We start from the raw sequence: 26,937 nt of genomic DNA, 5'->3' as shown, positions 1-26,937 counted from the left end.
CCCAAGTAAAAATTCTACGGACGGTTTCTATCCGACTTCCCCCTTTTCCCCGTATTTCTACCCCGTGTAAACATTCTTGGCTCATCTCGGGAAAAAAGGTCTCCAAGCCTTTTCCATCACGCACCCCTACCAGTGAAACATTTCTGAGCACGTGCCCCCTGCCGCGCCGGCTCTACCGGTTTTGCCAAAGCCAAAAAAAAAACCAAACAAAACACCGTCCTGCTGCCGCACACCCCCAAGGAGCCTCTTCTGCACCCCGCTTTGGAGGCCACTGTGTTAGAGACCGGGCATGCTGGCTTTATAATAGGATCCTACTCTCAGTCCTTCCTAATCAATACCAGGCCCCGAGGACGACCGAATTTACTGCCAGCTTAGAGGCAGTGAGAGAGTTAAACCGACTGGACAATTCCTACAAACTGTCATCTCCATGGCCCGTCCAAAACCCCGCGCCGTAACCTCTGCTCAGCCTGACGGAGACGTCCAAGAGAGACCCCTCTACCAAACCTTGGCGCGAGAGTTTGTCTCGCTGGGGAGAAAGGAACCGTTCCTCCGCGTTCACGTCGTTCACCCCATGCGCGATGGGAAATGTTTGCTGGCGCTACCAGCCGGGGACCGGCGGCGTGTACCACCCAGCATCCCGGCAGCGCGTCTGCAGGCACGTGGGGCTGGGGGTGTTCTCGACGGGGTAGGAACCGTCAGCGCCACGGGCGGCTGATGAGGTCCCAGCTCAGCTCCCGGGGGGCTGAGAGGCTCTGGGGGGAAGACTTCAGGCTCCAGGAGGGGGCTTGGGGTTTCAGTGCCCCTCCCTCCCTCACGTCAGCCCTGGGGGTCTGGGCTGTAGCCTACCCACCGCCCCCCAGCTCCAGCCACATGACTTCAGCCCATGGGCTCTGGCTTCAACCCCCGGGGCACTGGGGCTCTGGCTTGGAAAACTTCTCACAGTGGCCACCATTGAGAGTCGGCGGCCGCACTCTGACGCCACCAAAAAAACCATGATGCAACCCCCCCCACCCCGCTCTGGAGCATGGAGGGGGCAGCAGCTGAGACCCCCGGCCGGCCTGGGCTGGGAGCAGAGCACCAGAGGGTTGTCCTGGCTCCCTCCTCGGCACCAATCAATTCCCCCCACCCCCAAGACCGCAGCCTGGGGCTAAGGGTGATGCCCACTGGGGGGTTCTCGTCTTGCTCCCGCTGGGATGAGCAGGGACCTGGGGGTGTTTCTAGCAGAGCCGCTAGGCCGGAAGTGGGGAACCAGCTCAGGAACCAGCATCAGCTGAGCAGCCACCTTGCCTGCCGAACGGCCCCGTATTTCATCGTTTCCAAGGGCCTCTGCTTCCCGCAACCTTTTCCCCGCGTCCACTGGCTGGCTGGGCACGGGAGGGTCTGTACTGTCGACAAAGGAGATTAAACGTGGGGAAATTCAGCCTCTGCGCTTGCCAGCTGACGGTTCCCTCCTGGTTCGTGGCCTGCACTGAAATACCAAGAGGGACCTCAGGGCTGGTGTCCGCGGGGTACTGAGCTGGAATAGAGATGTCTCTCTGGGTGTCAAAAATCCACCCCCCCCAAACCAGTATAGTTAAGGTGACCTAAGCCGTGGTCAGATAGCACTAAATGAAAGGGAGAATTGATCTGTCAATGTAGCTATTCATAGCATATCAGGGTTGGAAGGGACCTCAGGAGGTATCTAGTCCAACCCCCTGCTCAAAGCAGGACCAACCCCCAGATGGATTTATGCCCCAGACCCCTAACTGGTCCCCTCAAGGATTGAACTCACAACCACTGAGCAATCCCTCCAGTCACTGTCTTCTCCAAAGTGTCACAGCAGCGTTTTAAGTGTAGACGGCCTGAGAGTGAGACCAGATCTGACTCCAGTTCGCAGTGTGGATACTCAGGGACTAAGACAACAGCCTAACGCTGCCGCAATCGGCAGGATTTGAACTCGCGTGGGGCAACGCCAACGGATTTCTAATCTAGCACCTTAGCCACTCAGCCACAATTACTCAACAGGTGGGTCGTTCACGACACAATGATTCAGTTCTCACGTTGTTCGCTCAGACCCGCTCCCCCAGCACACCCACGGCTGTGGATCGGGGGGTGTGTGTCCATGGCTGAACAGCAAGAGTTCCTGGCCATGTCCCTTCCGGCTGGAGCATGATTAGAATGTGTTTGTGTGAACGACATTGCTGTAGATTGTTGTTCATTCCCCACACTGACAATTCAGACCTGTTCCTATTCGAATCTCCACCAGATCATGCCAATAGCCGGGGGCAGGATTTCTCTGCGGCACTGACATTTTTCAGGGGATTGGTGCGTGAGCTCAGCTTTGCATCCATCCCTGATGTTTCATGGACTAACAACAGCAGCGTAAAGAAAGAGGAGAGGGACTATCTCACTGTCAGAGGTGAAGGTGGCCACGGCCCTTCTGTCTGACCATTGCAGGAGAGAAGGGTTCACTGGAATCGAACGCCCTGGCTCAGACCAGAGACACAGGGAGGTTTTGCTGTTCATGGATCCGTGCAAAGGAAATTGTGTGAAATTGAGGACGGAAATGAAACATCCACATGGTGGCCCAATGCCCTAAGGAATGTGGGTGAAGGACTCCGGCTGGGGAAGGATTTTACAAGTGTTCCTATCAATTTATTGCCCTGATTAAAAGCTATGGCTAAAAGGGTGAACCTGTGTAGGGACACCCGAGTGGGTATCAAGTCCATTGCCTTCACCAGGGGTAGTCGATTATTTTATCAAGAGCCAAATTTCTTGGTCAAGGTCTAGTCAATGTCTAGACTCCAGAGAAAACAATACACTGATGGTAAGAGGAATATAGAAAGATTTTGCAGTCACCGTGGGCATAACTATGATGATGGTTTCGAGTTTCACTCTTTATATCTGACACCACCACCGCCTTTCCCAAGGGTAAAACTAACCGTCTCTTCAGATACCAGGGAATGTTTGTGTTCATTCCTGCTAGTGACACAGGGATTTGATGTAGCTGCTTTCAATCCTCCGGCTCTGCTGGGATAAGTAACATTTCAGGGTGTCACTGAACTGAAGGAGGGAGATCACTTTTTGACAAGTTACGTCTCCTCTTAACGGTGTTTGTCTGGCTGGCAGCCCTGGTTCCCAGGTCTCTCCTGAGGGAAGAAAGTTTCTATGTATAACACCAAACATTTAACAGAGAGGAGGGAAAGGCCGATGGCCACGTGATGGGGCCAGGATATCCCACGACATGGGTCTTTTATGTGGGATGACTCTGAACACTGACTGATCTCCACTCCCTTGTGTTCGAAGAGATGGTTAGTTTTGCACTTGGGAACCAATAAATCTGAAGCAGTGTTACGGATGGTGACACTAGGATTGAAGGGTTATTTAGTGCTGTAAAAATTCTTAAAAACTCTGAGCTTAAACTGGAGCTGCCTGTTGTTAAAGGCTGGTTTCCCGTCGGTGCCATAAACTCTGCTAGAAACGCCCTGGGATTCCTCCTGCCTTGGTGGGAACTGCAGGGAATCGTCCCCTGCTGCCCTTGGCTCCAGGCTGATATTTCTGGGGAGGGGACGTGGAATTGATTTGTTCGCTGTTGAGAAGGGAGCCAGGCCAGTTCCCAGGGAACGAGAACTCCCAGCATCTTCCCAGCCCAACCCAGGTTCCTGCATCTGCCCCCTGGGCAACACTGCCTGTCCTGACCCACAGCCCCCGAAATACCAGCCCTGGAACCCCCAGTCACCACTCTGCCGGTGCCCCTCACTCCCGACCCGCAGCCCCTTGGGCTCCCCCCCATCTCTGCCAGTGCCCCTCACTCCCGACCCGCAGCCCCTTGGGCTCCCCCCCATCTCTGCTGTGCCCCTCACTCCCGACCCGCAGCCCCTTGGGCTCCCCCCCATCTCTGCCAGTGCCCCTCACTCCTGACCCGCAGCCCCTGGGCTCCCCCCATCTCTGCCAGTGCCCCTCACTCCCGACCCATAGCCCCCTGGGTGCTCTCCAGCTCTGCTGGTGTCCCTCACTCCCGACCCACAGCCCCTTGGGCTCCCCCCCATCTCTGCCAGTGCCCCTCACTCCCGACCCGCAGCCCCTTGGGCTCCCCCCCATCTCTGCCGGTGCCCCTCACTCCCGACCCGCAGCCCCTTGGGCTCCCCCCCATCTCTGCTGGTGCCCCTCACTCCCGACCCGCAGCCCCTTGGGCTCCCCCCATCTCTGCCGGTGCCCCTCACTCCCGACCCGCAGCCCCTTGGGCTCCCCCCCATCTCTGCTGGTGCCCCTCACTCCCGACCCACAGCCCCTCAGCTCCCCACAGCTCTGCCGGTGCCCCTCACTCCCGACCTGCAGCCCCTTGGGCTCACCGCATCACTGCCAGTGCCCCTCACTCCTAACCCACAGCCCCTTGGGCTCCCCCCCCATCTCTGCCCGTGCCCCTCACTCCCGACCCGCAGCCCCTGGGCTCCCCCCCATCTCTGCCAGTGCCCCTCACTCCGACCTGCAGCCCCTTGGCTCACCGCATCACTGCCAGTGCCCCTCACTCCTAACCCACAGCCCCCTGCCCCCCCAGCTCTGCCAGTGCCCCTCACTCCCGACCCGCAGCCCCCTGGGCTCTTCCAGCTCTGCCGGTGCCCCTCACTCCTGACCCACAGCCCCCTGGGCTCCCCCCAGCTCTGGGGTAACCCTCACTCCTGACCCACAGCCCCTGCAACCCCAGGCCTGGACTCCCCCAAGCTCTGCTGGTGCCTCTCACTCCCGACCTGCAGCCCCTGCCCCCCTCCCGTGATCTGCCCCCCCCCAGCTCAGCCGGTGCCCCTCACTCCTGACCAACAGCCCCCTGGGCTCCACCCAGCTCTACCGGTGCCCCTCACTCCCGATGCGCAGCACCCTGGGCTCCCCCCTTCTCTGATGACTCTACTCACTCCCGACTCGCAGTCCCCTGGGCTCCCCCCAGCTCTGGGGTACCCCTCACTCCCGACCCGCAGCCCCTGCTACCCCAGGCCTGGACTCCCCTGAGCTCTGCCAGTGCCCCTCACTCCCGACCCGCAGCCCCCTGGGCTCCTCCAGCTCTGCCAATGCCCCTCACTCCCGACCCGCAGCCCACTGGGTTCCCCCCAGCTCTGCCGGTGCCCCTCACTCCCAACCCGCAGCCCCCTGCCATCCCCCCAACTCCACCAGTGCCCCTCACTCCAGACCTGCAGGCCCCAGAGATCCCCCCAGCTCTGGGGTACCCCTCACTCCCGACCCTAAGCCCCTGCTACCCCAGGCCTGGACTTACCTGAGCTCTGCCAGTGCCCCTCACTCCCGACCTGCAGCCCCTGGGCTCCTCCAGCTCTGCCAGTGCCCCTCACTCCCGACCCACAGCCCCCTGCCATCCCCCCAACTCCACCAGTGCCGCTCACTCCCAACCCGCAGCCCCCTGGGCTCCCCCGCCATCTCTGCCAGTGCCCCTCACTCCTGACCCATAGCCCCCTGGGTGCTCTCCAGCTCTGCTGGTGTCCCTCACTCCCAACCCGCAGCCCTTGGGCTCCCCCCAGCTCTGCCGGTGCCTCTCACTCCCCACCTGCAGCCCCCTGGGCTCCCCCCATCTCTGCCAGTGCCCCTCACTCCTGACCCATAGCCCCCTGGGTGCTCTCCAGCTCTGCTGGTGCCCCTCACTCCAACCCGCAGCCCTTGGGCTCTCCCCAGCCTCAGCCGATGCCCCTCACTCCCAACCCGCAGCCCTTGGGCTCTCCCCAGCTCAGCCGATGCCCCTCACTCCCGACCCACAGCCTCTGGGCTCCTCCAGCTCCGCCGGTGCCCCTCACTCCCGACCTGCAGCCCCTGGGCTCCCCCCAGCTCCGCTGGTGCCCCTCACTCCCGACCCGCAGCCCCTGGGCTCCCCCCAGCTCCGCCGGTGCCCCTCACTCCCAACCCAGAGCCCCTGCTACCTAGGCCTGGACTCTCCCCAGCGCTGGGGTACCCTCACTCCCGACCCGCAGCCCCTGCTACCCCAGGCCTGGACTTACCTGAGTTCTGCCAGTGCCCCTCACTCCCGACCCGCAGCCCCCTGGGCTCCCCTCAGTTCTGCCGGTGCCCCTCACTCCCGACCCGCAGCCCACTGGGCTCCCCCCATCGCTGCTGATGCCCCTCACTCCTGACCCAGAGCCCCTGCTACCCTAGGCCTGGACTCTCCCCAGCTCTGGGGTACCCCTCACTCCCGACCCGCAGGCCCCAGGGCTCCCCGAGCTCTGCCCCCCCCCCCGTGTCTGGCCTTGCCTCTCCCTGGGCTCCCGGGGGGAGGAGGTCCCCAGCTGAGGCCGGTAGGCCGGGCCCTGCATTCACCGGCACTCGGGGCTCTGGGACCCCCAGCAAACCCGAGGGGTGGGGGGCCCTGCGCACCTACCAGCAGCTATGGGCTGTATATGGCCCGTGGGCCCTACACCGCCATCCCTGGCCCCGAATTAGAAATCCCAGTAAAGAAACCATGGCAATGGCGAGCCTGGAAACGCAGGTGCCAGTGCTATGGCCAGCAACTCCCGGCTTCCACAGATTGCCGAGGAGCGAGTGTGAGTAGTGCCCGAGGACGTGCACGGGCACAGGGCTGACACGGGGCTGCACACGGGCACAGGGCTAACATGGGGACGCGCATATGGGCACAGGGCTGACACGAGGACGTGCATATGGGCACAGGGCTAACACGGGGATGTGCATGGACACAGGGCCGACATGGGGATGTGCACATGGGCACAGGGATGTGCATGGACACAGGGCTGACACGAGGACGCGCATATGGGCACAGGGCTAACACGGGGATGTGCATGGACACAGGGCCGACATGGGGACGTGCACATGGGCACAGGGATGTGCATGGACACAGGGCTGACACGAGGACATGCATATGGGCACAGGGCTAACACAGGGATGTGCATGGACACAGGGCCGACATGGGGACGTGCACATGGGCACAGGGATGTGCATGGACACAGGGCCGACACGGGGACGCGCATATGGGCACAGGGCCGACATGGGGATGTGCACATGGGCACAGGGCCGACATGGGGATGTGCACATGGGCACAGGGCTGACACGAGGACGTGCATATGGGCACAGGGCCGACACGGGGATGTGCACATGGGCACAGGGCTGACACAGGGATGTGCATGGACACAGGGGTGACACGAGGACGTGCATATGGGCACAGGGCCGACACGGGGATGTGCATGGACACTGGGCTGACACGGGGACGTGCACATGGGCACAGGGCTGACACGAGGACGTGCACGGGCACTGTGCTGTCACGAGGATGTGCATATGGGCACAGGGCTGACACGGGGACGTGCATGGGCACCTGGCCGACACAATGACGTGCATGGGCACAGGGCTGACATGAGGATGTGCATATGGGTGCAGGGCTGACACGAGGACGTGCACATGGGCACAGGGCTGACACAGGGATGTTCAGGGGCACAGGGCTGACACAGGGATGTTCAGGGGCACAGGGCTTACACGAGGACGTGCACATGGGCACAGGGCTGACACAGGGATGTTCAGGGGCACAGGGCTGACAAGGGGACGTGCACATGGGCACAGGGCCGACACAGGGATGTGCATATAAGCACAGGGCCGACACAGGGACGTGCACATGGGCACAGGGCCGACACGGGGACGTGCACATGGGCACAGGGCTGACACAAGGACGTGCACATGGGCACAGGGCTGACAAGGGGACGTGCACGGGCACTATGCTAACACGAGGATGTGCATATGGGCACAGGGCTAACACGAGGATGTGCATGGGCACAGGGCTGACACGAGGACGTGCACATGGGCATAGGGATTGCAAGGAAGGGAGCGTCGCTCGGGCAGTCCCGGTCAGAGAAATCGGTGCCCGGCTCAGGGATTCTGTGCAGCCGGACGCCCTGATAAGGGGAGTCTCTGCTGCCGAGGGATGGGGATGGAAAACATTTCACGGGATCAAGCCCCCTGTCGCCCCTCAGGCAGGGAGGAGCTGGGGTGACTGGGCATCGGGGTGCCTGGGCCTTTAAGCACCAGCCCCAAGAGGTGCTGTCTGGGGGAGGGGAAGTAAAAATCCCCTCTGCCCCCCCCCCCCCCAATTCTTGCAAAGGCGGATGTCTCGGGGCACGGGGGTCACTGTTCCTCCCTCTGCCCCTGCCTGGGCTGGGCTTTACCCTCCGGCAGCGCCGCACCCCTGGATCCTGCACCCCTCAGCCCCTCTCCTGACCCTGCCTCCTGCTGCCTGAGCCCCCAGTCAATTACCACCACCCCCGCCCCAATTGGCCCCCTTTAGCCCCTGTGAAAAGCAGCCGCTGACTCTGCTGGAGAGGGAAGGGCAGGGTGGGGGCCGTGGCTTCACCAGAGGTGACTGAGCATGCCCAGTACAACCAGTAGGTATTCCCCCACCCAACATCCCCCTAACCCCCCAGCCCAGCCCCCCCACCCAACGTCCCCCCCCAAACCCCCAGCCCAGCCCCCCCACCCAACATCCCCCTAACCCCCAGCCCAGCCCCCCCACCCAATGTCCCCCCGACCCCCAGTTCTGCCCCTTCACCCAACATCCCCCCAACCCCCCAGCGCAGCCCCCACCACCCAACCTACCCCCGACCCCCAAACCTGACCCCCCACGACACCCAGCTATGCCCTCCACCCAACATCCCCCTAACCCCCAGCCCTGCCCCCCTACCCAACATCCCCCCGACCTGCTCCCCCACCCAACATCCCCCCGACCCCCAGCCCAGCCCCCCCACCCAATGTCCCCCCCGACCCCCAGCTCTGCCCCTTCACCCAACATCCCCCCCTGACCCCCAGCTCTGCCCCCTCACCCAACATCCCCCCGACCCCTAGCTATGCCCCCCCCACCCAACATCCCCCTAACCCCCAGCCCTGCTCCCCCACCCAACGTCCCCCCTAACCCCCAGCTCTGCCGCCTCACCCAACGTCCCCCTGACCCCTAGCTATGCTCCCCCACCCAACATCCCCCTAACCCCCAGCCCTGCTCCCCCACCCAACGTCCCCCCCGACCCCCAGCTATGCCCCCCCACCCAACATCCCCCCAACCCCCAGCCCTGCCCTCCCACTCAACATCCCCCCAAACTCCCAGGTCCCAGCACCAGCCGCCCCCCGGCTCTGACACCCTAGATCCCCCCTCCCCTCGCTCCCAGGCCCCACCTGAGCTCCGAGCTCCGCAGCCGAGCCGAGCCGCGCTCCGGCCCCCTCCCCGGGTGTCCGCCCCACGCGTGTCCCCGCCCCACGTCACCTCCCCCTCAGTCCATGGCCCCGCTGCCGCCACACAGGGGCGGGCTCCCGGGCCGGCGGGGGGGGGCAGGAAGGGGCGGCTCCTCCCCGGGCCTGGCCCTGCCCCCCGGGTCCCCCCAAGGTAACCCCAGCTCTGCCCCCCAGATTGTCACGTGTCTCCCCCCACCCGTGGGCACCTGCCCCTCTCCTGCACCTGGGCTCCCCGCGTGTCCCAACCCCCTGCGTGGGGCCAGGGGGCGGGGGCAGGCCCGGGGAGGAGCCGCCCCTTCCTGCCCCCCCCCCCGGCCCGGCCCCCGCCCCTTTGTGCCGGCAGCGGGGCCATGGCCGGGGCCGGGAGCGCAGCGGGGGGGCTGCTCCAGCCTTGCAGCCCGCGGGGCAGCGTGGTGAGGCTGGGGGCAGGGCCCGGGGGAGCGGGGTCACGCGTGGGGCGGACACGCGGGGAGGGGCCCGGAGCGCGGCTCGGCTGCGGAGCTCGGAGCCCAGGCGGGGCCCGGGAGCGAGGGGAGCCGGGGGGGAGCATTAGTGGGGGGAAAGAGCGGGAGATTTGGGGGGTGTCACTGGGGGGATAAGCGGGGAGTTGGGGGGTGTCACTGGGGGGACAAGCGGGGAGTTGGGGGGTGTCAAGCGGGGAGTTGGGGGTGTCAGTGGGGGGGAAGAGCTGGGAGTTTGGGGGTGTCACTGGGGGGACAAGCGGGGAGTTGGGGGGTGTCACTGGGGGGGGAAGAGCTGGGAGTTTGGGGGGTCTCAGTAGGGGTCAGAGCTGGGAGTTTCGGGCTGTCAGTGGGGGGCAGAGCAGTGAGTTGGGGGGTGTCAGGGAGGGAAGAGCAGGGAGTTTGGGGGGTCTCGGGGGACAGAGTGGGAGTTTGGGGGCTGTCGGGGGGGGAACAGGGAGTTTGGGGGTGTCAGTGGGGGGAAGAGGAGGGAGTTTGGGGGCTGTCGGGGGGGGCAGAGCAGGGAGTTTGGGGGTATCCGTGGATGATCAGAGCTGGGGTTTGGGGGTGTCCATGAGGGATCAGAGCTGGGGTTTGGGGGATATTCAGTTGGGGGGCTCTATGTTCACATCTGGCGGTTGGGGTCTGGGGGGGGGGCAGTGTCTGAAGTTGGTTGCTTAGGATGTGGATGGAGTCAGCCGATACCCAAAGCTGGGGGTTGGGGAGCAGGGGGCTGCACCCCGTCCCTTCCCCGGGGGGTTCTCTGTTTTCTCGGGAAAACCTGCCCCTCCCCCCCCTTCACCATCAGCTCCCACCTCGTCCTGGCTGAGGGTGAACTAGGCCTAGGGGGAAAGTCTCCATGAGTCCCGGAGGCTCTGCAGGGTGGGGGTGGGGGACCCTGGAATCTGGCAGCTGGGGGGGTTTGCAGCGGTTTGTAACCCCCTCCCCTGCTTCTTCCAGGCCCCCCCAGCAGAGCGTCCGGCCCCCCTGCGAGCCCAGGGAGAAGCCGCCGAAGCCAAGGGGCAGCGGCTAAGCGAGGAGCTGCTGGTAGGTGCCCAGGGCCCCCCACCCCTGGGGTTTGCCGGGGGTCCCAGAGCCCCGAGTGCCGGTGAATGCAGGGCCCAACCTGCCGGCCTCAGCCGGGGACCCACCCCCCGGGAGCCCAGGGAGAGGTGGGGCCAGACGGGGGGGGGCACGATGGCCTTAGGGGGCAGGGGGCTGCTGGGCGGGAGAGGGTCCGACACAGGGGGGGTGATGCCCTTGGGGGCAGGGGGCCGTGTCCAGCTCACCCCGGCCCTGACCCCCCTCCCCTCCAGGGGTGACTGACCCCACGTCCCCCCGCACAGGAGGTCCCGCAGCGGGGAGGAAATCCCGCACCCGCCGGGCGGTGCCTTTCCGGGTCTCCCCGGTGCCCACCCGCCCTCGCCCTGTGGCTGCAGGAGCAGGGGGCTGCCGAGAGGCGGCAGATCGGCTGGGAGTGGCGGGAGCTGCGAGGGTTTCTGGAGGAGCAGGAGCAGCGGCTGCTGGCCCGGCTGGAGGAGCTGGAGAGAGCCATTGTCCGGAGAAGGGAGCAGGGCGGCTGCAGCCTGTCCTGGGAGATTTCCCTGCTCAGCGAGAGGGGAGGAGAGAAGGGGCAGCAGCCGCTGAGCCAGCCCCTGCAGGTCAGGCTGTCATTGCAGTGATCCTATTCAGCATTTCTATAGGCGCTTCGGAGCCCTAGACCCCAAAGCACTTTACAGAGTGGGGTCGGGGCATTATCCCTCTGGGACAAATGGGGAAACTGAGGCAGAGCCCTGCCCAAGGTCACAACCCGACTCTGTGGCAGAGTTAATGGGTTACTGGGGCCAGGGGCCTTGTGGGGCTCTCAGCCCTGGGGGGAATTTGATTCCCAAGGCAGAGGAACTTTTCTGCCTGTAAAGTGCCCAGGGAGAAACTTTCCCTCTGCAGCCACCTCCCAGCAGCGATTTCTGGGGCTGCTGAGTGCAACTGTCCCTGCTGGTGGGGACGGAGGCGGCCGCTGCCGTCTGCACAAGAACCCGAGTGTCTGCAATTCCCCTAAACCCCAGGGCCCCCCCTGGCAATTCCCCTGCAGAGCAGGAGGCTCCCCCAGCCTGGGACACGTCCTCTGACGGCCTCGTCTTTCTCTCCCTCTCTAGGGCACCGGGAGCTGTGGGGGCAGGTGAGTGCTGGGCTCCGTCTCACTCCCCTCGTGGTGCGATAGGGCTGAATTCGGCACTGGGCCCTGCCCCTGCAGTGCGACCCGCCAGCTCCGAGCCTGGGATTCTGCCTCCTCTCGGACAGCTGATACGGTCCCCCCAGGGCTGTCAGACGTGGGCCAGGGGCCAGGCCGGGCCTGGCTGATGTATTCACGTGGCCACCTCATGTGTTCAGGGTGTGCAGAATCTCAGCTTTCCATTTATTTTAAAATAAGTTTCTAGCCCTCCTGGTTGCAAAGAAACCCTCCCCGATGGACACGGGGAGACAGCGGCGCCTTCCTGAGTCTGCAGACAGCCTGAAACAGCGGCTCAGAGGGGTGTGAAGGCCCTCGGCCTCCATTAATCTCATTGGAGTGTCCGCATAGACGCTGACTTCCTTTGTTCCCGGGAGGGGGTGTGTGTGTGTGCTTGGTCCCCGAATCTCCCCTTTGTTGTCCCACTGAAATATGTGGGTGTCCTGTGAAGGGAGGTGGGGTGCAGAGTCTTAAATTGATGCCCTGGCCTCCTGAATGTACCAGAAAGTGGAGGACGCGCCCCCTCCCCCCCATATGAGCCGGGCATCCCCGGGTTGCTGCTCCTGCGGAAGGGCTCAGGGCTTTTGGTGTTCAGGGCCCCCATTCGTCCTCTGCCGGAGCCCTGGGCTCTGTCTGAGCAGCTGGGACCTGTCCACTCTTTGGTCTGCGTCTCCTCCCTTTCCACATAATCCCAGTGCCGGGGCCCTTGTTGCTGGAATATCCCGGCGTCGGGGGCAGCTCCGCACCCCACAGACCCAGAGCGTCCCACAGAAAGCTCCCAAGCCCGTCTCTGTTCCTTGCCCCCATGTTTCCCGGTGTCCCGTCTCTCTGGGCCCATGGCGAGCACGGGGCTGAGGGCAGGTGACTCTCCGTAACAGAGACAATCTCAGGCTGCAAAGCTCAGATCCAGGGATCCTGGAGTTTGGGGGCTGCTGGGCTCAGGGTCGGGGGCTCAGGCCTATTTCTCACCCCTCCTTTCCCCAGCAGGGAGGACGGGACGTTTTGGAAGCCAGAGCCGTCGTTTGCGGAGCTGGAGAAGAGACTCAGCGATTTCTCTCTGAAAAGTGCCATGCTGCAGGAGGTGCTGCTGGGATTCAAAGGTGAGTTGGAGTCTGGGGGGGGCCTCTCCAGACCCTGGGGAGGAGTCGGGGGCTCGAGTGATCTCACTGATCCTGGGCTCCATCCCACAGCCCAGCTCAGCGAGTCGCCCTTCCCCATGGAGCAGCCCTGTGGGGCTGGCTCTGTCTGCAGCGGCTGTATTATCCGCCTCTGATCTCTGTCGCCATCTCGTCGTTAACAGCAGTTCCATTAATAAGCAATGGGGATTTCTCCATGAATGCGAGGGCCTGAATTCTCACCTCTCCCATCTTCTCCTTCCCCTAGAGACACTGCGACGGGAGCTGGGGAGTGACACAGGTACGTGTCTGTCTCTGACCGGCCAGGGTGAGATTTCAGCCCCATAACCATGTTAGCGACAGGGGATCGCAGCCTCCAGCCCCGATGTGCAGCTGGAAATGGTGGAACAATGCGAAACCGGGTGACCCCCGTGCCTGACTCACTCCTGCTGTGACGTCTGACGGGGATTCAGAGTGAATCCGGATCTCAGGGGCGCGTTTCCCTTTGGGGAAAGGAACAGGCACCCGACTGGTGTGAGATAGGATGAAACAGGGACAATAATCTCCAGGCCCTGAGGCGTCTGAGAGCTTCCACGAGCGAGTGGAAGTGGTCAGATGTGGGCAGCAGAGTCTCGGGCGTGAGGAGGGGGGCAGCCCGGCTGTGCCGTGGGGCTGGTATGCCGCAGACACGCCAGCCGGGAACGTCCTTTGTGAACGCGGAGGGAGCTGTGCAGTGCGGGTTCACGTTTTTCATACGGACTTCAAAAAAAGGGAACTCCTGTTTTTTTTCTTTCGGCAAACCCCTGACAGTTAGCCAGGAATAAGACTAAAACCCGTAACAAGGCCGATCCTATGCAATGTGCATGTGTGCGTCTCAAGAGGCTGACGGAGAAAGAAGGGGTGTCCGTGAGGGCGAAATGTGCAGGAAGTGAGATTTCCTTTGCTGAAGATTATAAGAAATCCGCCCCCCTGCGCTGGGGGAATGTGCCGACCAGCTCAGATCCAGTTCCTGTCTCGGCACCGGATGGGTTTTGCGTGGTTCCCCCTCTGCTGTCTCCCAAAACTAAGTGATTGGGCAACCAGATGAAATTGAATGTGGATAAATATCAAGTAATGCACCTTGGAAAAAATAACCCCAACTACACATACAATATGATGGGGGCAAAATTAGGCTAATCAGGAAAAAGATCTTTTTGTCATTGTGGATAGTTCTCTGAAGACATCCAGCAGTGTGCAGTGGAAGTCAAAAAAGCAAACAGGATGTTGGGAATCATTAAAAAGGGGATAGAGAATAAGACGGAGAATATATTATTGCCCTTATATAAATCCATGATACGCCCACATCTCGAATACTGTGTACAGATGTGGTCTCCTCACCTCAAAAAAGATATTCTAGCACTAGAAAAGGTTCAGAAAAGGGCAACTAAAATGATTAGGGGTTTGGAGAGGGTCCCATACGAGGAAAGATTAAAGAGGCTAGGCCTCTTCAGCTTGGAAAAGAGGAGACTAAGGGGGGATATGATAGAGGTCTATAAAATCATGAGTGATGTGGAGAAAGTGGATAAGGAAAAGTTATTTACTTGTTCCCATAATACAAGAACTAGGGGTCACCAAATGAAATGAATGGGCAGCAGGTTTAAAACAAATAAAAGGAAGTTCTTCACGCAGTGCACAGTTAACTTGTGGAACTCCTTGCCGGAGGAGGTTGTGAAGGCTGGACTATAACAGAGTTTAAAAGAGAACTGGATAAATTAATGGAGGTTAAGTCCATGAATGGCTATTAGCCAGGCTGGGTAAGGAATGGTGTCCCTAGCTTCTGTTTGTCAGAGGGTGGAGATGGATGGCAGGAGAGAGATCACTTGATTGTTACCTGTTAGGTCCACTCTCTCTGGGCCACCTGGCACTGGCCAGTCGGTAGACAGATACTGGGCTGGATGGACCTTTGGTTTGAGCCAGTGTGTTCTGTCCTGGGGAACCATCTTAGATTTAAAGGATCTCGGTGGGTTTAGCCCTGGTGGGAGGGGATGGGTCTGCGCTGCCACGATGGAGCATTTTCCCAGCGTGGGAGTCGAAAACATCTCTGCAGAGAAAGCGCCAGTGAGACTAGTGATGTGAAATGACCTAAAGTCTGTTCTGAAACACCCCTCCCCCCTCCCCCCCCCCCCGCAATAACCCTTCTCCCTCCCGACAGGCTGCAGAATAACATCCCCGGGTCCCTCCAGATTCTCCCAGCCTGCCCGGGGAAGGGAAGTGGGTGCAGCAGACCTGGCTCAGGTAGGGATACTGAGGACGTGCTGAGGGGGTTCCCGTACTAGCCAGAGGGACAGGGAAGACACAGGAAGTGGGAGGGAGTAGGGAGTTTGATCTAAGGGTGGGAGGGTGCAGACATTGCACGGGGTGGAGAAAGGGAGGGGGACGAGGCGTGATGGACCTACTGGGACTTGGTAAATCTGGGGCCGAGTTTTTAGGAAGAGCCACGTGGCGGTTGGGTTGTGGGTGGGACTCCCCTGATGCTGTATCCATTTGATGGGCTCCTCTCCCCCAGGAATAGTGGGGCAGCAGGTCCTGAGTGTTGGACTCTTGCTCTCTCAGGGGCCGGTGACCTTCGAGGAGGTGGCTGTGTATTTCACCAGGGAAGAGGGGGCTCTGCTGGACCCCACTCAGAGAGCCCTCTACAGGGATGTCATGCAGGAGAACTATGAGAATGTGACCTCGCTGGGTAAGGATTCCCGTCCCGTTGGTTCTTGGAAGGGGAAATGCAGAGTTAAGGTTCACGCCACCCCCACAATACCACCTCTACTCTTCCCTGTTTCAACATCACCCCAATATGCTAGTGACACACACGCTGCCAGAGACCCTCCCCTGCTGCAGAACACTTTGGGAGCAGGGCACAGGAGAAGAACAGCACAAAGTCGAACAACTTCTCTTGGCTGAGGCTAAGCTTGGGTTTAGGTCCAGCCTAGCAAACAGAAGCGTCCGATCCCTGCAGAGATGGAGCCTACACCACACGAGCCATCTCAGACTTGCAAAATATCACCACGTCTTCGCCCCTGAGGGTTCAGAACGGCCACGCTGGGTCAGACCAAAGGTCCATCCAGCCCAGTGTCCTGTCTGCCGACACTGGTCCATGCCAAGTGCCCTGGGGGGAATGAACAGAGCAGGGAATCATCAAGGGATCCATCCCAGCTGTCACGGAGCCCAGGGGAGTCAGGGCCCTGCAGCCCCCACTCCCTGTGATTCACCGGGACTCTCAGCCAGCCAGTAAAACAGAAGGGTTATTAGACAATAGGAACACAGTCCAAGCAGGGCTTGTAGGTACAACCAGGACCTCTCAGCCAGGTACCTCTGGGGGGCAAGGAGCTTAGACCCCAGACTTGGGATTCCCTGCCTTTTCCCAGCCAGCCCAAAACTGAAACCAAAAACCCCTCCATCAGGCTCTCCCCTTTGTCCAGCTTCCCTGCCCACCCCCCTTCCTGGCTCAGGTCCTGTCCCTCACCTGAAGTCGTCCCCCTGCTCTCCCATCCACCATGCAGACAGTCCCAGTAAAACTAAACGACATTCCCAGGTCAATCCACCCCTCTCCCTACTGCGTCACACCAGCGTCCTGCAAATGATTCCTTCGGAGTCATTTTGTCTATTACCGTTCTCTAAACGTCGGCGAGGGCCACCCCAGGGTGCCGACAACGCTCATGGCAAGAACGCTCCCTTGTGAGCCTTTAGTGTTGCAACCTGCAACACTCGGGAATGAAATGAGGCATTTTTGCTCCTTCAAGGATCCCACGCCTCACCCTTTATATCAGTCACAGCTCTGCCAAGCTGCTCTGATGACTCCCTCCATCATCCAGTTACAGCTGGACCTGGGCACGCAGCTGGAGGGCGTGCGGATAAATAAATTATAAATTATAAATTTGTAGATTTTATGGCCAAAGAGAGTATTTGGTTGTCTACTCTGACCTTCTATATGACACCGACCATAGTGTTTTCTCCTGTACCTTTTGCATTGAGTCGAACACCTTGCGTTAGACTAAATCATCATCCAGAAAGGCATCCAGTCTTGACTTGAAGAATCCCAAGAGAAGGCAAATCCCCTGTTTCCTTGGTAGCACAGTGACCTTTGCACCATCCTTACTGCACCATAGTCAGTGGTTAGAGGGCAGAGTTAAGGTGACGTTGCCAAGATGGTATGGACTTTCACGCTTCATTTCCTGGTTTTCAGAGCTCTACAATTAGTCACCGTCCACGTTCTGGAAGGAAACACAGCAGCCCTTGACAACCCTAAGTTAATTCCCTGAGCCTAGACTATCTTTTTTTTCTTTTTTTTTTTGGTTCAGGGTGTGAGTCTTTGCGCCTGTAAGCGTGTGACTGAGTGAAGTGTGCTGCCAGATTCGAAAGCACAGACCAAGTCATCATCTGCCGGTGGATATTAGAGCACTGTAAAATATTGCTCTTAGCCCAGAAATTGTGGTTTCGATGGGCACAACGCCCCAGAGGAACTCCTGCAGAATGCGGGAAAAATGCATCTCACGCAGTTGCCCCCTGAACCCCACCAGCTCTTCCCATCTTCCTGGTGACTCTCTATGTTTTCTCTTCTCTCTTTCTTGGAAAGAAGCAGGTCATTTCCCTGCTGGCTGCAATCTTCACCAGCTAGGCCATGGAGCTACAGTCTCTGTGTTTTAAGGACTTCCCTGTGAGGATGATTGTATGGCAGGGTGTTTTCCCAGGAGAGATGGGGTTTGTTCAATCCCTCTTTAAGCGGAGCGGCCTACACGTTTGAGCCTCTGTGGCGCTACCCTCAGCATATTGCTAGGTTAAAATGGTTAAGATAATAAATTTGTGAGCTATCCTCCTGAACCCACCTGATCTCCTTTCCCCGTGCAGAGTTTCCAGTTTTCCCACCTGATGATCTCTCTCAGCCTGAACAAGACCAAGACCCAGATCTCCATGATTCAGAGGAAAGAGAGATCCTGAGCGGTACTTGCACAAGGGAGGAATCATTCAGCCAATTCGAAATCTGTCCGTGGCTGAAGGAAACGGCTGGGATTCCCGACAGAGATCTTGTGAGTTCTCCGAGTTCAGGATTGTCCCCAGCAGGTATGTATCCTCCAGGCAGATGTCGTTCATGACTTCCTACCTATCCTGTGCGACACCTGGCGGTAGCTCCCTCCTTCACCTCCCTTCCCCTGAGTGCTTGGACGGGATTTACAAGCAGAATTGATCTCCCTACCCTGTGGGAAAGAATTTGGGGGAAATTCAGTTCCTGAGTTATGTCCATCTTTCCAGCACTTCTTTGGTTCACCAGGACGGTGACAGTGACCATGAAATTCTCAGGTAGATTAGAGAGACTGTAAAAATAATCTCAGTAATGGGACATTTCAACTATCCCCATGTTGACTGGGTCCATGTCACTTCAGGCCGGGATGCAGAGAGAAAGTGTCTTGACACCATAAGTGACTGTTTCTTGGAGCAGCTAGTCCTGGAACCCACCAGAGAAGAAGAAATTGTTGATTTAGTGCTGAGTGGAGCCAAGGATCTGGTCCAAGAGGTGAATGTAGCTGGACCACTTGGTAATAGCGCCCATAATATAATTAAATTTAACATCCCTACAGAAAGAGGAAAACACCAAAGAACCTCACCATAGTAGCATTTAATTTCAGAAAGGGGACTGACACCCAAATGAGAAAGTTGGTTTACCAGAAATTAAAAGGTATGATCTCAAAAGAGAAATGCCTGCAAACTGCCTGGAAACTTAAAAATACGACCGTGGAAGCTCAAATTAAATACACATCCTAAATTTTAAAAAGAAAACCTAGTAAGGCGACCAAGAAAGTGCCGCCGTGTCTAACCTACGAAGTAAAAGAAGCTAAAGAGGCAAAAAGGAAGTAAAATCCTATTGAGGAAGATAGAAAGGAACAGAAACTGTGGAAAGCCGTGGGAACCGAGCCTTTGTGGGTCATAACTGATAATACCCAAATTCAGGACAAACTGCTGAGAAATAGGGCAGAGATACCCCAAAACAGGAGGTTATTTTCCCCCGAGAGATACCAGACCAGCAACAGAAGTAAACTTCCGTTTCACCCGACTGGCTAACAAGAGGGCAAAACAGCAGTTTCCTTGGGAATTCCAGTCCCTTGTGTCACCAACAAAAACACTAGACTAGAAATGAGTGGTTCTTTAAAACCAATTTCATCAAATAAGAGGTTCTTCTGATCCCAAAGGACTAGCCGCACACCCAGGTCAAATCAGATCTTACCCAAAAATCACACTGCTGCTAATCCTTTAGGATCTAAAATCTAAAGGTTTATTTAAAGAAAGAAAGAAAGAGTTAAGAATTATTAAAAAGGGATAGAGAATGAGACTGAGAATATATTATTGCCCTTATATAAATCCATGGTACGCCCACATCTTGAATACTGTGTACAGATGTGGTCTTCCCATCTCACAAAAAATATACTGGTATTAGAAAAAGTTCAGAAAAGAGCAACTAAAATGATTAGGGGTTGGACAGGGTCCTGTATGAGGAGAGATTAAAGAGGCTAGGACTCTTCAGCTTGGAAAAGAGGAGACCAAGGGGGGATCTGATAGAGGTATATAAAATCATGAGTGATGTGGAGAAAGTGGATAAGGAAAAGTTATTTACTTATTCCCATAATACAAGAACTAGGGATCACCAAATGAAATTAATAGGCAGCAGGTTTAAAACAAATAAAAGGAAGTTCTTCTTCACACAGCGCACAGTTAACCTGTGGAACTCCTTGCCTGAGGAGGTTGTGAAGGCTGGGACTATAACAGGGTTTAAAAGAGAACTAGATAAATTCATGATGGTTAAGTCCATGAATGGCTATTAACCAGGATGGGTAAGGAATGGTGTCCTTAGCCTCTGTTTGTCAGAGGGTGGCAATGAATGGCAGGAGAGAGATCACTTGATCATTGCCTGTTAGGTTCACTCCCTCTGGGGCACCTGGCACTGGCCAGTCAGTAGACAGATACTGGGCTGGATGGACCTTTGGTCTGACCCAGTATGGCCATTCTTATGTTCTTGGTTCAGACTTGTAGCAGTGATGGAATAAACTTCTGGCTTGATAAGTCTCAGGGACTGAGGACCATCCAGTTATCTAGAAGCAACCAGAGTCTAATTAGTATAAGTCCATAGTCCAGAGGTTTGAGCAGGATAGAGGCACCGTGGAGATGTTTCCAGGGCCTTTTATAACTTCTGCCACCCATTGTTTCAAACAAAGACCTCGGCACAGCTAGTGGAAAATTACAGGTGAAAGATGGAGTTTGGAGTCACGTGGCAATGCCTGACTTCACTTAGTCCTGGCAGGAAAGTCCATTAAGAATAGATTGGCGTCTCCCATTGTAAATCATAGACTATCAGGGTTGGAAGGGACCTCAGGAGGTATCTAGTCCAACCCCCTATTTGAGGCAGGACCAGTCCCCAGATAGATTGTTGCCCTAAATGGTCCTCTCAAGGATTGAGCTCACAACCCTGGGTTTAGCAGGCCACTGCTCAAACCACTAAGCTGTCCCCACCCCCCTTTAATGGGCCACTCAATTTGCATAATCCCTCCAGGATGCGCTGGCTAATTACCACCTGGGTGTTACCCCAGGAGCAAACGTTTGAAATACAGATAGAGCTTGAAGTGCAAAACTACACGCATGCCAAGAGCATCATCACATTCAGCAAATCATAACCTTTCTGTGGACATCTTACATGCCTCGTTTTGTACAAGATTGGTTGCAAAGATATAACAACAGTGGTTGCAACAATGATCTGCATGGTCATAGTTTAATCAGAGAACGTCACAGCCGCGTGTAAAAATATAAACCAGCAGACCAAAAAATAATTTGCAGGGCAACTAGCCGAAGACTCAAAAAGTAACAACAACAAAATTTTGAAGCACGCCAGAAGCAGGACGCTTGCTAAACGAATGGGGGCCACAGGCCAATCGAGGTATTATAACAGCACTCAAGGATGATAAGGCCATTGTGGAGAAACTAAATTAAATGTTTGCGTCAGTGTTCCCTGCAGAGATTGTGAGGGAGATTCCCAGACCTGGTCCATTCTTTTTAGGTGACAAATGTGAGGAACTGTCCCAGACTGAGGTGTCATTAGAAGAGGTTTTGGAAAAAATTATAAATTAAACTACAGTAAGTCAACAGGATGAGATGGAATTCACCCAAGAGTTCTGAAGGAAGTCAAATGTGAAATTGCAGGGCTGCTGACTGTGGTATGTAAGCTATCATTGAAATCAGCTTCTGTACCATAGCTAATGCAATGCCAATTTTTTAAAAAGGCTCCAGAAGCGATCCCAGCAATTACAGGCCAGTAAGCCTAACTTCAATATCGGGCAAATTGGTTGAAACTCTAGTAAACAGAATTATCAGACTCATAGATGAACATGATTTGTTGGGGAAGAGTCAACATGGCTTTTGTAAAGGAAAATCATTCCTCGCCAATCTACTAGAATTCTTTGAGGGAGTCAGCCAGCGTGTGGACAAGGGTGAGCCAATGAATCTAATGTTCTTACATGTCCAGAAAGCCTTTGACAAGGTCTCTCACCCGAGGCTCTTAAGCAAAGTAAACTGTCATGGATTAAGAAGGAAGGTCCTCTCAGGATCTGGTTAAAAGAGGAAACAAGTGGGAATAAATGTTACATTGTCAGAATGGAGAGAGATAAACAGTGGGGTCCCCCCGGGGTCTGTATTGGACCTTCGCTGTTCAACATATCCGTAAGTTATCCGGAAAAGGAGGTGACAAAATGTGCAGACAATACAAAACTACTCAGGAGAGTTTAAGCCCACAGCAGACTGTGAAGAGTTACAAAGAGATCTCAGAAATCTGGACAACTAGGCAAGAAAATGGCAGATGAAATTCAGCGTTGATAAATGCAAAGTGACACACATTGGGAAACATCATCCCAACCCTACGTACTGAATGACAGAGTCTAGGTTAGCTGTTAGCATTCAAGAAAGGGATCTTGGAGTCATTGTGGATAGTTCTCTGAAAAGGTAACAATATTGGAGATTATTAGGGAAGGATAGATACGATACAAACATATCACGTTGCCGCTGTATAAATCCGTGGTGCATCCACATCTTGAAAACTGTGCTCAGATGTGGCCGCCCCATCTCAAAAAAGATACATTAGATTTGGAAAAGGTCCAGGGAAGGTCACAAAAATGACTGGGGGTATGGAACAACTTCCGTATGAGAAGAGATTAAAAAACCTGGCGTTTTCAGCTTGGAAAAGAGACGACGAAGGGAGGATATGATAGAGGTCTATAAAATCAGGACAAGTGTGGAGAAAGTGAATAAGAAAATTTGGTTAACAGTGGCCTTCACGCAAACAGTTTTTTAAAAAACCTTCAAAAAAATATACAGCAATTTTTATAGTAAGCAAAAAAAAGCATTACACATTAAACCTTACTACATTTTGTAATTAAAACAGTGCACATTGTGGCCTGAGCCTTTAACATTCCTCTCATTTCCTTAACGTAAACCCAATACAAAATTCTGTTTTTTATTTACTAAACCTTAAAACAAAAAAATTGATATTTAACTGAAATGTCTAATTTATAATACATATAAAAAATAATAAACATTATAACTTTTCCATTATATAGATCTTCTAAAGACACTTTAAGTGGATGCATCATATGTTCTCTTCTACCATTGCGACTTCTACTCTGATTACCCATGAAATTGAACAATCCACCACCAAAATGTGACAGAGACTATCGTCCATTCCACCACTTCCCCCCCTCTACACTGGGGGGATTGACCTAAGATACGCAACTTCAGCTTTGAGAATAGTGGAGCTGATGTCAACGTATCTTAGGTCAACTTATCTCGCGTCCTCATGGCACGGGGTCAACTGCCGCCACTCCCCCGTAAACTCTGCTTCTGCCTCTTGCCGCGGTGGAGTACAGGAGTCGACAGCAGAGCGATCGGGGATCAATTTATTGCGTCTACACTAGATAAATCGATCCCTGATAGATTGATCACTACCCACCGGGTAGTGTAGACGTACCCTTATCCTAAACCAAAAAAATAACCATAATCAATCTTAAAAATTATTCTAATCTGTCCCTGCCTTAACATCAATACAAACACTAGCAATCGATCAAATGCGTTTCTACCAGTATCCCAAAAAATCATTCCTTTTTGCTATTCAAAAAAAAACCCCTAACAAAATAATTAAATCATATATCAGAGGGGTGGCCGTGTTAATCTGGATCTGTAAAAGCGGCAAAGAGTCCCCTGGCACTTTACAGACTAACAGACGGTTTGGAGCATGAGCTTTGGATGCATCTGATGAAGTGGGTATTCACCCACAAAAGCTCATGCTCTAATACGTCTGTTAGTCTATAAGGTGCCACAGGACTCTTTGCTGCTTTTAAATCATACATTAATTCTTGTACAACTATAAAATCCTGCTCCTACACAACTGGGTCAAGAGAAGACCATTGAAACCACAGAAGTTTTGTAGAATGGAACTAGTATTTGTTGGGGGCTCTGTCGGAGAAAACTTGCACAGCTCCTGTCTACACAATCGCTGGCTCAAAGCCACCACTGTTATTCCTCCACTTCTAATCCACGCAGCATTTGCTCGCTTTTTTGAAGTTAAAAACACACTGCGTAGATGGTTATGCAGACTTGGCAGGTAAACTGTTAGGACTGGGGCTCTCTGAGCTGGTGAATGTCATGGCGGAACCGCCCCCCATCCGCTTTTTGGGGCAGAAGGGGGGACATTATAATGTCAACTTATTTTTAAGCTTTTTTTTTCGATTTTTATTGTTTTAAATCTTCATAATTGTGCAAAATCAAAGTTTTAGCCTTTTTCCCCCCAACGTTTATCAATTTTAAGTTTTCAGTTGAAGGAAATTACGCGAGGAAGTCAGACAATCATTATTTAATGGCAGTAGATGTTGAGATTCAAACCGTTTAAAGCCTTTTCGCTAGGAAAACGAACTCTCACCCTCGCATGTCGAAACATACAAAGTCAGCATCCTGAACGCCAACTCAGCGTTCCCAAGTGGCATTTCACTCAAGTTGCCTATTGGAAATTTTGATTGTTGATGGCAATATTTTTGCTTGGTTTGTGACTTTGCAGTGAAATTGATATTTATTGATAAAAATCTAATCCGTCCAAGCCCGAATCCACAGAAGTATGTGCTTAATTGAAAGCACATTAAAGATTTTGTTGGGGATTGGTCCTGCTTTGAGCAGGGGGTTGGGCTAGATGACCTCCTGAGGTCCCTTCTAACGCTGATATTCTACGAGTCTGATTCTATGTGAGTGGTCTCATTGAAACTCTAGGGAACAGGGATTGCCAGAACATGAGGAGCTTCTGGCCTCTTCCACTGCAGCTAGTTTGCATCATGGTTGGTTCTCCCCTTTTTCTGCCAACAGGTGATGGGATGCCGAGTGAGAAGGAGGAGCACCAACCTCAGCTGGAATATGCTGAGCAAGACGAACCACACAGGACATTATTGCAAATATCTGAGGAGGACGATTCCAGGAGTCGTGAGCAGAGAGAAGGACGTGAGAGTCAGCACAGGCCAGAGAGGAAGCAGGGAAACCAGCCAAGGGAGAAACTGAATAAATCCATTAATAGTTGGGGACCTCACAAATACGTCAAGGAAACCACAGCCCAGCCGAAAATCCAGGCAGGAGTGAGAAACAACACATGCTCTGAGTGTGGGAAAAATTTCAGTAGCCACTCAGTTCTTCTTAAACATCAGAGGATCCACACAGGGGAAAGACCCTATGAATGCCGCGAATGTCAGAAAAGCTTCACTCACAGGTCATCCCTCATTAAGCACCGGAGGATACACACTGGAGAGAGACCCTATGCGTGCTGTGAGTGTGGCAAAAACTTTATTGACCGTTCAGCCCTTATTAAACATCAGAAATTCCACGCGGGAGAGAGACCCCACGAATGCAGTGAGTGCGGGAAACGCTTCACCCAGAGCTCGGACCTCATTACGCATCAGCGAATCCACACGGGGGAGAGGCCCTATGAATGCAGCGAGTGCGGGAAAAGCTTCACTCAGATAGCATCCCTCATCAAACATCGGAGAATCCACACAGGCGAGAGACCTCATGAATGCTGTGAGTGCGGGAAAACCTTCACTCAGAGCTCAGGCCTTGTTCGACATCGGATAATCCACACGGGGGCGCGATCCTACGTGTGTGCCGAGTGCGGGGAAAGCTTTACTCGGCACTCGAACCTGATCGTGCATCAGAGAATCCACACCGGGGAGCGACCCTATGGATGCTGCGAGTGCGGGAAAAACTTCATTGACAGCTCATCGCTTAAAAAGCATCAGCGGATCCACACGGGGGACAGGCCTTACGGGTGCGGCGAGTGCGGGAAAACCTTCACTCGCAGCTCAAACCTCATCACACATCAGCGAACCCACACAGGGGAGCGACCCTACGAATGCAGCGAGTGTGGGAAAAGATTCACCGACAGCTCTCTCCTCATTAAACATCAGAGGATCCACACGGGGGAGAGGCCCTATGAATGCGGCGAGTGTCGGAAAAGCTTCACAGACAGCTCAGACCTTATTAAGCATCAGAGAATCCACACTGGAGAAAAGCCCTATGAATGCGGCGAGTGCGGGAAAACCTTCGCTGACAGCTCAGACCTCATTAAGCATCAGAGAATCCACACGGGAGAGAGACCTCATGCATGCTGCGAGTGCGGGAAAAGCTTCACGCAGCGATCGTGCCTTGTTAAACATCAGCGGATCCACACAGGGGAGAGACCCTACGCGTGTGCCGAGTGCGGGAAAAGTTTCGCTTGGCGCTCCAATCTCATTGTGCATCAGAAAATCCACACGGGGGAGAGACCCTATGGGTGCTGCGAGTGTGGGAAAAAATTCATTGACAACTCAGCTCTCCTGAAGCATCAGAGAATCCACGTGGGAGCCAGACCTTATGAATGCGGCGAGTGTGGGAAAACCTTCACTCGGAGCTCCAACCTTATTAGGCATCAGAGTCTCCACACCTCATAGAGACACTCTAGATCAGTGGTCTCCAACCCGCCCGCCAGACGACAAGCCACGGAGGACTGTGGCGGCAGACGAGCATCTGCCGACAAGCGGCAGCGTGTCAATTGTCGGCATTTTGGCAACACCTCAGCATGACGCTGCTTGTCGGTGGCCAGGACGCGAGGGCACCTAGATCCCCCGGCGGGCACCCACAGACATCGCATTGGGTACAAACTCTAGATGCTCTGAGCGTGGGGAAAAACATCTATCAGCTCTCAGCCCTTACTGATCGGGCCAACCTATTTTTTTTTTCTGCTGCCCTGGCATGGTTGGGGTGAAGGGTTTAACCTTTACCTGTTTTTCTTTTCTTCTTCCACCCTTTTTCAGACTACGGCTTTTTCGAACTGCAGCCACTTTTGCTTTTTTAACATGGCTTGAGAACCCAGCTTTGTCTTTTACATTCCCCATGACCTGCCTTGGTTTTATCTGGGGATTTTTTTTAGTAAGGCTGTAACTTTGTTTCCCTCTTCGCTGTTTTAATTTAAACTCTTTTTGCCTCTGCCTGCAACATTTTTGCTGACTATTACATACCTGCTTTTCCCTTGCCACGACTTGCGTGGCCCGAGTTACACTGGTGATGCGGAGGGTACTTGGATTTGACTTCTGGCTGGAGAGAGAGATTTTTTTAATTTTATTTTTAAATTGCTTTTTAATTTTTGCCTTTCATTCATTCATTTTTTAATTTATTATTATTGTGATCATCTGCTTACAGAGCTGCAGCGATGTTCCAGGGCCGGTAAAGGCTTTGCAAAAACATTACCATTCTCTTGTACAAAATCGATACATGGTTTTAAAATATTATTTTTAACTTTTATTTTTAGGGGGGGGTTATATCTATTTTTAACTTGACCAGACTCCCAGCCTGAGCCCTGAGTTCCAGT

The 26,937-nt window shown here is 55.1% G+C and overlaps 1 protein-coding gene and 1 long non-coding RNA gene across 11 annotated transcripts in view; one reads left to right on the top strand and one right to left on the bottom strand.

Annotated features, from left to right (window-relative positions):
• LOC115644175 (zinc finger protein 883-like) overlaps positions 1–26,714 on the top strand; it is a 115,218-nt gene extending 88,504 nt beyond the window's left edge. Inside the window, exons 2-11 of one of the 10 annotated variants that reach the window (XM_030548296.1) lie at positions 9,572–9,605; positions 10,614–10,700; positions 11,093–11,314; positions 11,810–11,832; positions 12,868–12,983; positions 13,267–13,299; positions 15,190–15,272; positions 15,591–15,717; positions 17,877–18,089; positions 24,411–26,714. In XM_030548296.1, coding sequence (XP_030404156.1) covers positions 12,953–12,983; positions 13,267–13,299; positions 15,190–15,272; positions 15,591–15,717; positions 17,877–18,089; positions 24,411–26,020 — 2,097 coding nt within the window. In that variant the 5' untranslated portion in view covers positions 9,572–9,605; positions 10,614–10,700; positions 11,093–11,314; positions 11,810–11,832; positions 12,868–12,952 and the 3' untranslated portion in view covers positions 26,021–26,714. Of the gene's footprint in view, positions 1–9,571; positions 9,606–10,613; positions 10,701–10,999; positions 11,315–11,809; positions 11,833–11,875; positions 12,046–12,673; positions 12,745–12,867; positions 12,984–13,266; positions 13,300–15,189; positions 15,273–15,590; positions 15,718–17,876; positions 18,090–24,410 lie in introns of those variants that run through there. The other 9 variants (XM_030548294.1, XM_030548292.1, XM_030548291.1 and 6 more) reach the window with 9 other exon arrangements.
• On the bottom strand, positions 1,283–9,189 carry LOC115644181. Its single transcript, XR_003998443.1, has 3 exons — positions 9,136–9,189; positions 1,772–3,128; positions 1,283–1,385 (listed from the first exon to the last, which is right to left on the bottom strand). It is a non-coding gene; the product is annotated as an uncharacterized LOC115644181 (long non-coding RNA).
• Positions 26,715–26,937: the final 223 nt, after the last annotated feature.

The sequence above is a fragment of the Gopherus evgoodei genome, unplaced genomic scaffold, assembly GCF_007399415.2.
Source record: "Gopherus evgoodei ecotype Sinaloan lineage unplaced genomic scaffold, rGopEvg1_v1.p scaffold_94_arrow_ctg1, whole genome shotgun sequence".
Lineage (NCBI taxonomy): Eukaryota > Metazoa > Chordata > Testudines > Testudinidae > Gopherus > Gopherus evgoodei.
This window is presented reverse-complemented; position numbering and strand designations above follow the sequence as displayed.